The sequence below is a fragment of the Embiotoca jacksoni genome, unplaced genomic scaffold, assembly GCF_022577435.1.
Source record: "Embiotoca jacksoni isolate LCO1_2020_lvr unplaced genomic scaffold, fEmbJac1.0.p SCAF_12, whole genome shotgun sequence".
In the NCBI taxonomy this organism is placed as follows: Eukaryota; Metazoa; Chordata; class Actinopteri; family Embiotocidae; genus Embiotoca; species Embiotoca jacksoni.
In genome coordinates this window covers 9,454,306-9,465,846 of record NW_027185252.1, presented here as the reverse complement: position 1 = coordinate 9,465,846, position 11,541 = coordinate 9,454,306, and the positions used below count along the sequence as shown (strand labels likewise).

Sequence of the window (11,541 nt, the reverse complement as noted above, 5' to 3'; positions counted from 1 at the left end):
TTTTTGTTTTTTTTTCAAATGAAAACACTTTTTGGTTGCTTGTGTAAGAATCACATTACTCATATCCAGGCACTGCTATAATTGCAGCTGTGTCCACTTGTCTCTTTATTTGCCTCCCTGTGCTTCTTTTCCAAACTCCTGGGTAGAAATAAGATATTTCACATTTCTAGATGAGGTGAGATTCACGGTGAAACAGACCTCTCTCTTGCCCAGAAAACGTGGAAGTTGTTGTGTACACAGGAGCTCTGTACTTAATGAAGGAGCCTGTGAGGAAAACTGGTTCCATTACTCTCCCCCCGTTTCTTTTTCCAGAGATGCACAGACCCAATGAAATAAGATCGCCAGAAGGGACACACTGGGGGACATTAGTTATTGTACTGCGCAAGGCAACAGTAAACAGATCAGACCTTTATCTGAGTGCACACCCTGCAGTGCTCGTGGAAACACAAAGGGCTCCTGCTAGTGTACTGCAGAGATCAATGACAGCTCCGATTCAAAAAAAAAAGGAAGCGGCAGTTTTCGGTCATGTCACATTTGATCGCTTTTCTCATTTATACAGAACTTTTAATCCATCCTAAATGTATGCATCAATAACGAATGCGGACAGTTGCGTTCAGTGGGCGGTGCTGAGGTTGAATTCAGTCTTTTATCTCAACTCGTTATTATCAATCCAGCAGGGGATTCGTGCAGCGGAGGGATTACGTCTCAAACATCCAGCTCCATTAACCCCGTTCAGCTCACCAGAGAAGAACTTCACTGAAGCCCATGTAGGAAGGAGAGTCACCGATTACCGTGGCAACAGTGGTACCCAAAGAATATGTAGGAATACAGTTTTCTGTGGGTGTTAACAGTCACATCGCAAGATGCAGCGCTTTTCTTCGAGCATGTCCAATTAAATCTGTCAGCTCTGTACCGGCTTTAATAATTGCTCGAAAATGTGGCAATTTTAATTTTGACAATTAGTAGTAATGACTACATCATGTTCGTGCCACGGCGCCATCTGTTGTTCAATATGCAAAGAGAGGGATTAAAGCAAAGGGATTCTGATTTATCTCAAGTTGAAACGGTCAAATAAAGTTGAAACTTTCAAGTTTAATGTTTAAATATCATCTTGTTGATAATTTTCTTTGTCTCGGGTTCTAAATTACTTATTTCAAAAGTAGATTTTACTAATCTGACACCCTGCCAAGAGTCCATTAAGAGGCGACGCTAGTGGCCAAGCACAGAAATGGTTTTGACCTTTTTATAATGTGTTCATATTGCAGTTTGTATGCATTGTTTCTCTCAGGAGTGATTGCAAAGTGTTATTCTAGTTCACTTGTAGTAGGGTTGTGGGGTAGCCACCAGTGCACGTCAAGAATTCACCCCTGAAGAGACTTTTTACTGTGAACAGTTCAAATTAAATTGATGTTTTTCAATAAAGGTCTTTTTTTTTTTATCCATTTCTGCCTGTTGTGGTCAATATAGGCTACTCTTCCCTCTGACAGCGTACAAGACCGAGTTAACAAAGTTTACAACTTTCTCACCCCACAAGCCCCATTTGTTTCATTATAGAGTTTAAGGTTTAACCTTCTGTCCAGCAGAGGGCAGCAAACAGCTTTGTTTTTTTTACACAGCAGTTTGTTTGAATCCGGGGGTGAACACCATTTCTTAACATAGAATTTCACGCATCGACTGTATAGAGAAGATTCCCAACCCCTCCACGCAGTTCAGACACTAGACTAGACTAGATAAACTCAGTACAAAGAATTTTATTGTAAATGTCTGAAATACTACAGTCCACTTGCAGTTATAGATCTGACAAAAGGGCTAAAGAAAGAAGTAACAAAAATAAATACATCTGCATTGACAGATATGTGATGAGTTGAGTTTTGGGATCTGTTAAGTTCCATTGTTTTTCGTTCATATATTTTGCTTTTAAGACATCGTTTAACTTAAGACATATTCCTGACTTACAATATAATATGTCTCCTTCTTATCGACAGCTACAAAAAGTCAAGGTTTCTGGAATTAGCCTTTCCTTTTTACATTTACGGTCCTATCATGGAATGGCTGTAATAAAATATGCATCTCCTTCTCGGTCAAAGGGTCAGTTTTTATAACAAAATAATTCCTACAGTAACATTTCACTAGTTCCTGTGACAGAAATACATGTATACACAGTATCTATGGTATCTCAACCACGTGCCAATGCAGGAGAGCAGACTGGCCTTCTGGGTATCATTGACCACAGATTGAACAGCATGAGATCATTCAATCACCTTTTTTCCTCACTCAACACAGATGATGAGAAACAAGCCCCCACAGATTGTCATGGTAGCAGAGCATTTCAAAAGCATCATCGTCGTCGTCATCATCATCATCATCCACTCATTCACCTCATGCGTTGTAGAGCCATAAGTGTGTTAGAAAATAACCAGTATCCCAGTCAACAAGATTGAAAAGACTATTCAAAAGTGTAAAAATCACTTTCTAGGGATAAAAAAAATACTGCTTGTTCCTTTTACATCCCAAAGTTTGTGTTTCTGTCACTTTAGAAATAGTTTAAGACACTAAATAGAAAAAAAAAAAAAAAAAAACGACAAAACGGGTGGAACAAAGGAAAACTAAGCCATTAGTGTCTTAAGTACACAGTACAGTGAGGCCTGGAAAAGTGCCAGAAAGAGTTGATCCTTCATATTGTTTGGTCTGTCCTCCTCTCTTCATTTCATGTGTCCTTTTCTTCCCCAGTCCGTTAAAGCCTGTTTGTTTGTATATATGTGTGTGTGTGTGTGTGTGTGTGTGTGTGTGTGTGTGTGTGTGTGTGTGTGTGTGTGTGTGTGTGTGTGTGTGTGTGTTTTGCAGAGTTCTGTCAGTGTGGGAATGTGCAGGGATCTTTGTGTTTTAAGCGAGGCTTCTCTGTCTCGGTTTTATTCTGGGGTAGAGCTGTTGGGAGACAACAAGAACACGCGTCAGCACTGCACAGTTGTACTGCCTCTACATAAAAATAAACATACTTGATCATCGCGGCGACTCATGACTCACCCCGAGGAGGTTGCGAGGAATGTAACTTTCAGTGTCACCCATGCGTGCCCACCACCATTCGATCTCATCTTCGTCCTCTCTGCGGACGATGGTCATGCAGTCTCCCTCGCGGAACGAGAGCTCATCGGGGTTCTCCCCAGCGTAGTCCCACAGGCCGTAGACCACGCCCCTGTTCATGATCCCCATCTTCTCTTGCACACCTGAGGAAAGGTGGATGTAAAATCCCACAGAAACATTGTGAGGTTGTTGTTGTTGTTGTTTTTTGTCCGCACAGAAGCGGATGACATTTTGGAAAAAGGAATAATACAAAATGGCTTTTACTGACCGTAAAGGAACTGAGAGCACTGGGTATAGCCCTCCTCCATCTCTTCACATTTATCGGCTGCCGTTTGCATGTCGCTGTAAGTCATAGCAAACACTGCTGCTCCAGACTCTACAAGGAACTTGCACACTTGCACGTTGTTGCAGGATGCAGCACAGTGGAGAGGTGTCCTGAAATAAGGGTCGGTGGGGGCGTTAAAAAGAAGGAGGAGGAGAGCAGGAAATAACGAGAGGAAAAGGGAGCGGGATATTAGAGCCATTCATGACTGCCAGTGGATAACAGTGCCGAACAATCAGAGCAAAGTACACGACATTCATGTTTCTCATACAGCAGGATTTTGTTTTCCACATTCATGTTGAAAAGGTCCAGCGTGTAAACCAACATCAACCGCGTGAGCGGTGGACTTGAACTTACCAGCCGTCACTGTCGGCAGCGTTCACGTTGACGCCAAACTGAACCAAAAACTTGACAATCTCTGTGTGTCCGGCACAGACAGCGTTGTGGAGAGCAGTGATGCCTTCATCGTTGGGCAGACTGGGATCCTCCACCTGAGATCAAGACGTGACAAGTCTTATCAGCAACGAGTCAAATATAGTGACTGCTTTCAGGTATTATTAATCTACGAGACCGTGGTAGATTACCAGCAGCAGAATAAACAGCAACAGAAATATATATATATATTTTTTTTTTTATTAAAATTGAATATATTGCACTTTTTTTTTTTTTTTTTTGGGTGTAGATGATGTCTTACTTCATAGATGATTCTCTGGACCAGGTCGAACTCTCCCTCCAAAGAAGAGTCCAGCAGCAGAGCCAGCGGGTTGAACTTCACTCTCATGCTGTGATCGATGCGTTCAGAAGCAGGTTTGCGCAAATTGGTCCTCTTTCCCTAAAGACATAATCATAATTGTGTATCACACAAATGATCTTCAACAGTCATTACAACACAGACAGGAGAAATGTAAACGGTGAGACTGCTCTCTTCCTGAAGTCTGTCCTGCTCGAGGCGTTCTCTCTCAGTTTGTGCCCAGTCTGGACTGATTGCAGAGGTTTTTCCAGCTCTTAGTACAATGCTCTTCTAGTTAAAGAGCACGTGCTGCAAGAAAATAATTACTTCCACTAAAACCATGATTATGCAACCTGATTAGGAATAACATTGACCAGTAAAAAGGAAAAAAAATGAAATAAAAAGTTCTTTAGTGTGCAATTGGGTCTTAAATGGGAGTGGCGAAAGGAGGGGGGCGGGATGGGGTATTGGTCATTCTGATTGGTTTGTTCTTTTAGAGTAAAACTGCTACTTCACCATCAAACCCGCTTATGAAGTTCTACTAAGCGCTTAAGAATAAGCAAATGTAAACTGGTGTTTCAATTTAACACAAAAAGCGTATAAGCAAATGGGGGTAAATTGGGGTGGATATCCGCTTAGTGTGAGCGGAATCAGGCCTGTTTTCTCCTGGAACAATAGCAGCACTTGATACGGATTTTTCAGTTATACAACATCAGACCAGGTCCTGTTAGTTCCACCGGTGCAGATCACGAGTTACAGTTTCTGCTTTTTCATGACCGGCTAGTCAACAGCAAACAAACGTGTGAGGGGATTTAAAAACACACGTAGCGCAAAAGCGAAGAAGGGTGATCTCTACTGTGGACTGTAGAGACACGGAGACCTTTACATCATCAATGAAACAGCCTTATAAACAGCTGAGAGCGACATTATGGTTGTGGTTCAGCAGTTTAAGATGATGATTCATACCGGTGGCAGAGTGACCTGTCCAGTGACCTCAGGAGCCTTCATGTTAAAGGTGTCCTCTCCCAAGCTGTCCTGCTCTGCTCCACTGGGGTAAGGGGGTGGTGGGTAAGGCGGGAACTCTTCCAGGAAACCTTCTGGAGGCGGAGGAGGCAGGTTGGGAATCATGTCCTCCAAGCCAGCAGGGGGTGGCGGCGGGAAAAGAGCGTCATCAGGCCTGGGGGCTGGGTGGGATGGTGGAGGAGGGGGGATAATGTCCTCTCTTTCTGAAATGGCTGAAGACGGTTTGGTCTGTTCGGCAGAGGCTGGAGTTGGGACGTGAGATGGGAGCTGTCCCCCCTCTTGAGTCTGCCCGGTCTCGGACGGCTGGTTTTCTGCACCACTCAGAGGGCTCGGGCCGTGTGGCCCCACAGATCCATCTGCTGCCTTTTCGGCTTCTCCAGCATAGGTAGGAGTGGTTGGGGTGGTCACAGTGGTCTCCATAGCTGCCAGTGTGGTCTTCTGATAGAGGAGCTTCTGAATGTTGGGCCCCGCAGGACCCTCTGGTTCAGTGATGGAGCTGCGTTTTTTCAGCGGCCTCGGGGCATTGTAGAGCTTCTTTCTCAGAGCTTCCAGGTCGCCGTCACTCTGATGCCTGTAGGGGTTGGAAATGAAGGGAAGCAGCTTGGTAGGGCTGAGGGGCCGGGGGATGCGCTCCGTTTCTGGCTGCGGGGCCTCAGATGGACTGGGGCCCACATTGCTGGCTCCGCCGAGGTCAACTTCAGATTCTGGGGGAAGGAAGCGTTGGTCGAGGTACGGGTTCTCTGGATGTTGGGAGCCTCCAGTGGGGATCACTGGTTTACCGTACACTGCAAACAAATACAGGAAACATTTTAAGACCGCAGAGTCCACAGAGATACGATCTCGTGTTACGCGTTATACGCATCTTTCTCGGCCCAAATTCACTGCCCCTCTCCCTGCTGACTTTTGATACTTGATTGTAACATGTTGGTGCCGTGAAATGGACTTTTAAAACCTGGACAACAAATGACCACTGACAAAAACACCAAGTATCATAACGTGATAATTAGTAGATGGACCTCTGTCATAATACTAATTAGACATTATAGAGATTTATCCTACAAAACCCACCTCTGGTCATGCTGACGCGAGGAAAGGTTTTGTTTATATAAATGTAATACCAGGTCAGTCTACATTACTGTATAATAAATGGCTTGAATGCAATCATATTGGACTTCTCTGTTCGTATCTATCCAGTACAACCAAATTGATCTGCTTTCTGTAATTTGTGTTCTATGTACGGCTTTTATTGCATCTCTATCCGTCAGTGGAGTACGAGGTCTCTAGTGTAATTACCCATTTTATCTTGTTTCGCTTACAGCTATTCATAAAACAATATTGTTTTTATCTTAGAGAGCCCATGTGTAATCCAAAAAAATTTGTCACAGCCGACTTAGAGCAGAAAAAGAAAAAAAATTGTTCCATTTCATTTCCACAATTTAAGTCAGAAACAGCAGGTTTGCCGGTTATCGTGTGTAAAGGGGAGATGGAGCGGATGCCTTAGCCTCCTTCCTCCTGTAGCCTTGTCCTCTGGTCAGTTACGTGCGAGTAACTGCAGCAGATTTGCTTTACAGCGAGTACATCTGAAGTAAAACAAGATCCGAATTTGCTTTACCCTTATTTACATCTAAACCTTTGTGGCGTACCTTTTTTCACTCAAAGGTTCGCCTTCAACTTTTGTTGTGTGCTGTTGTGTGATTCAAACTCTGTCCTCCCTTTTTTTACATGTCAACGATCTAAACACGCTGTGCAACCGAATATTGTTCAAATGCCAGGATGCTCTCAGATGTACAAGTTCGATTAAGCAGTAAGCTTACAGAGTACAAATATCACGTCTTCTCGGTAACACAGTTAAAGGGGCCACATCTAAAGAGTTACCGTGGATATTCTTACCGCTGACAAATCCATTGGGGCGAGTTTGAGTCCTGTTGAGAGTGCCCTGCACACACGGCTGGAAAGGTTTCCCTGAGCCAGGCTGCTGTGTGTACATGGAGTAGATGGAGCTGGCCGCCACGGTCTGCGGCTTAGTCAGGCTGGAGTCTTTGGAGGAGGGCAGCTCTGGAGTAAAGGGCCGTACCGTCGCTGCAGGTGGAGTGTCCTGCTTGGAGGGTAGGGGGAGCGTCTGGCTCTGCGAGGGTGGGAGAGGGCTGCGGCCCTGGGCAGCAGGGGGATGCTGGCCGTGGGGCTTGGCTTTAGGGAAGGTGCCCGTGTTGAGGCCTGGTTTTCCGTAGGGCACGACGCCGGGGCCTTTCGGTTTGGTGGGGACGGGGGGAGGTACCTTGACTGGGGCCTTGGGAGCAGACTGAGTTGAGAGAAGAGAAAGATAGCAGATTAAATACTGGCATGACTTTCTGCTGGTCATAAACAAATCCGTGGGGGATTTCTTTTCCTGTGATAAAATACGGCGTGGGTTTTCATCCCCTCTCACCTGAGCGTCCCTGACCAGGTCATCACTGCTCTGGTTTTTGCGGAGGGAGGCAGCTGGAACCTCCGTTGGCTCAAACATGGAAAATGGACGCACCTTTCTATCCCTCTTCAGCTCTGACTCAGCTAACCAAAGAGCACATGTAGAGGCAGGAATCAGTATCATCTCATGTTCAGACTAAGATTCTATGAAGCAGTAGTTACAGTTTTCGGAGTAACAAGAAGGGACTGCTGCTCAGTTTCTGTGGAAACGCTGCATGTGCACGTAGTGTTATGCAAACATTATGGATAATGTGTGTACCTTGTTCTGCAGTAGAGTTGGAGAGAGAGGTCATTCGTGGCAGTGTTGATGCTGAACCATGACCGTTGGTACTGGATTCTGGACCTGAAGAGCTCCAGTCTGCCAGTTTGGATGGCTGAAGGCCTGGAGGACCGGCAGAGGATCACGCAGGAAGGAAGGCACAAAAAAAAAAAAGAGAGAAAGAGAGGCAGTAGCTTTATAAAATGTAGTAAAGCGTGGGATTTTACACAGAAATAAAAGACAAAACAAAGCACCAATACACACAATGAGAACTCGCTTCAGTCCTTAAGTATGTCGATAAACACAAAGTTCACAGAACTTTGCACTGTACAGTCAAACACAACAAACAACTAAGAATATTTGAAAACAAAACTGCAGATTTGGCAGCATTTTTCCTTCCTCTTTGCTCATCATTTTGTTTGGCTGACTGACTAAGACGCAGCCAGTGGCCATGCATGCTTGCAGACATCCACAGTCAGATGAACTGTAAAAGCATGAGGCTATTGCAACCAGCAAGATTAGCATCACATCAAAGATGGAAAAAAAAACCCAATGATGATTTCCCATCACAGTGCCTGCTGACTGGAGTTAAATGCACCCTCTGAAGAGTAGTTGTACAAATACACCAACAAACGCATATTTTGCAGACAAGACCAGATTGGTTTGGTCACAATCCACAGCATGTCAGTTCAAGTGAAGGTTATGCGTTTGTTCCAACTGACCCATTTAGAGCTGCAGAAGAAGAAAAAAAAAAAAAAAGAAGAAGCTCAACAAGCACGCTTTAACACACAGCAGCAAAACAAGCAAGCGGGACCAAATATCCAGAAAGAAAATGATAAAAAAAATATTTGTATCTTTTTTTTTTTTATCTCTTTCAGTGAAGACAACCGTCATGAAAAATGAACACATCTATACTAAGCTACTGTGAAGCACATATGCGCGCACACACACACACACACACACACAAACACAAGTGTGTACCTTTTCTCTTAGCCCGCAGCTCTTTCAGAGGCTTAAGCAAGAACATGGCTTCTGAGGAAGATGCATTCGAAAGACAAGAAAAACAAAGTAGCCTTAAAGCTCCAGATCTCCCTTTGCCCTAGACATGATGCTGGTTGGGCCTAGACAGAGGCCCAGGCAGCCCCCCCCCCCCGCCCCGCCCTCCCCGAGGGGCCACGCAGAGACCAGCACAACTGTAGGAGCCTGCCTGATACAATGCACAACAACGTCCCTGCTGGGGAAGAACTGGGAATGGGTGTATAGTAAGAGCGTTTTCCTCTGCGTCCCCGCCCATCGCTATTTCTTCTTCTTTCTGTACTGCAAATCCACTCAGCATGCAGAAATAATTGCATGCAACGACACGACAGACTGGATAAAAACCTGTTGGCGTTACTTCCCGGAATTGCATTAAATGGGGGAAACATGGGATGGGTGAGGAGGTTAGAGAGGGAACGAGGGAGGGGGACCCCTTATGCTGTTGTTTTGTAGTGACTAATTTTGGTGCTGCATCATTCATTTTTAATAACATGGTGCACACGGCTGGCGCACTATCCACTGGAGGACTGGTTTAGGGCTGAGAGAGCAACTCGGAGAGAAAGAATTTCTTTGTGGAGGATGGTAAAAAGAGCATCTTTAAACGTTGCTCCTGTTTGTCATCGGACACAAAGCTCTGCAATCCGCTGGTGCAACAACAGATTACTCTGTAGCACCTCTAAAAGTTGACTTAAAAAAAAAACAAAAAAAAACTAAAACTATAGGTGAACTTTATTTGGTCTCTAATTGCAGTGAAAATCATTTATTTTGGAAAATGTACTTTTAAAAGATCAGGTGCTGTGTGCTCGGTGTTTAAAATCAATGTCAAACATGCCCAACTGTCGTCTTCAGATTGTGAATCGGGATTTTGCACCAGTAGTTAGCATTATTTTTAGGTCAGTCATCACTTTTTATGACAACCATCCTGCTACTTTCTGCTAATCAGCAATCTCTCTTTTGTAAATCAATGTCTATTTTGTCGACAAGATGTTTGTTTATGGAGATCAACCAAGCAGAACACAACCACTGCTGAACCTTGAAAGCAGAGCGAAAGAAACTACACTGTGGTTGTATTGCTTTGCAGTCTTGTTTATAACAGGCAGCATCATTTTAAACATCTGCTAATTTCCCCTGGTATAAACTCCCTGCACACACACACACACACACACACACACACACACACACACACACACACACACCGAAGACTATTGAAGTGTGAGCTTATATGAAGAAAAGCACAAAAGAGACACACACTGTGGAAATAAAACACTGGTTCAAAAACCGTTTCACTCACTGCAAACTTTAACAGTTTTCTTCTGAAAGATGTCAGTGGACTGGGCAAAAAGATTGTGATGTTCAGCAATGCTCGGCCACAACACACCACCCAGGAATTAACTAGCTACCTTCTGAGCTCAAAGTGACATCACCACCAGCGGGTGTCCCAGAATCCTCAGCTCCTGCTGGAGGCAGGACAGTGTTGTCACACTTCATCAATTAGGAAAAAAAACCAACAACCACATACCCAAAAAAAAACACAGGGGGAAGTAGCCGAGAACGCCCGAGTAGCGTCGAGGACTCCTTACGATTGATTTCCTCACACATTTATAATCGGGACTTTTTTTTTAACTCAGCAATTGCCACATTTAGCCGGCTAACTAATATGGCAAATGACACAAGGAACAAAGGTGAAGGTCTTAATCACAGTAGGAAAGGAAAAGTCTTGCGTCAAGAGGTGAAGGGTTGCTTACCTGTCCCGGCTTTGCTCTGCGGGTCGTGCGCTGGTAGGGTGGCAGTGCCCTCTGGGTTGGCTGGTTTTACAAGCAGCTCGTGTCTCACTGGGCCCCGGGGCATAGTGGACGACTGGATGTATGGGCCGACCGCTGCCACACGAGACGGACCTGACTGCTGACCGGCTTGGCCATCAGAGGGCAGCTGGAGGACAGGAGGGGGGTATTAATCTACAGGACTGAAAGTCAATAGCAGCCTCTCTAAGGCTGTAATGTTCATTACATCACGAAAAATAAAAAAAAATATATGCTGCTGAATATTAAAAAAAAAATGGAGAGGTAACTTTAATATTTTTTAGAGCCTTTGCACTTCGGGGAATTTTTTTTTGTTGTAAACTTTGGCCAGTGGGTGGCGCCAGAGCTGGACATGTTTTTACCCCAATAAAAAGCATTTATTCTGGCGAGCATTGAAGTGTTTAAAGATTTGTAAGGCAGTCTTCTTCATTGCTTTGCCCGGTGGGTGGTGCTAGAGGAACTTCAGTGAGACACTCACTTTTGAAGTCTCCTGTCATAAAGTGAAATCTGGGACAAGTACAAATGTATACCCACTGGTGGGACTTGATGAAAGGTTGAGAAATCTAAGTATTTAGGATTTGTTCTGTAATGGCCGTAAATGTTTATAAATGTCAGGAATAGGCAACCAGCCAAGAAAGACTGGGTATTTTACTCTGAACCAAAATGTTGGAATGACAGACCAATATCTTCTGAGCCCAGCCTTAAACTACTTAAACTGTTTTTTTGTTACTTCCTTAGCAATCACTGTTCTGGTTACTATTTCATGACTACATTGCTTCAAGAAAACACACAGAAGGCAGTTACTGATGAAAGATTTATCAACTATTTA

General features: G+C 44.3%; 1 protein-coding gene across 1 annotated transcript in view; it reads right to left on the bottom strand.

Annotated features, from left to right (window-relative positions):
- Positions 1–1,735: 1,735 nt before the first annotated feature.
- The window catches only part of tp53bp2a (tumor protein p53 binding protein, 2a), a 29,112-nt gene continuing 19,306 nt past the window's right edge, over positions 1,736–11,541 (bottom strand). The window contains exons 12-23 of the mRNA XM_069144640.1: positions 10,659–10,842; positions 10,314–10,367; positions 8,860–8,910; positions 7,879–8,001; positions 7,582–7,703; positions 7,047–7,455; positions 5,100–5,941; positions 4,098–4,235; positions 3,761–3,894; positions 3,350–3,516; positions 3,025–3,224; positions 1,736–2,925 (exon numbers count right to left, since the gene is read on the bottom strand). Of these exons, the coding sequence (XP_069000741.1) occupies positions 2,884–2,925; positions 3,025–3,224; positions 3,350–3,516; positions 3,761–3,894; positions 4,098–4,235; positions 5,100–5,941; positions 7,047–7,455; positions 7,582–7,703; positions 7,879–8,001; positions 8,860–8,910; positions 10,314–10,367; positions 10,659–10,842 (2,466 nt within the window). The 3' untranslated portion in view covers positions 1,736–2,883. The remainder of the gene's footprint in view (positions 2,926–3,024; positions 3,225–3,349; positions 3,517–3,760; positions 3,895–4,097; positions 4,236–5,099; positions 5,942–7,046; positions 7,456–7,581; positions 7,704–7,878; positions 8,002–8,859; positions 8,911–10,313; positions 10,368–10,658; positions 10,843–11,541) is intronic.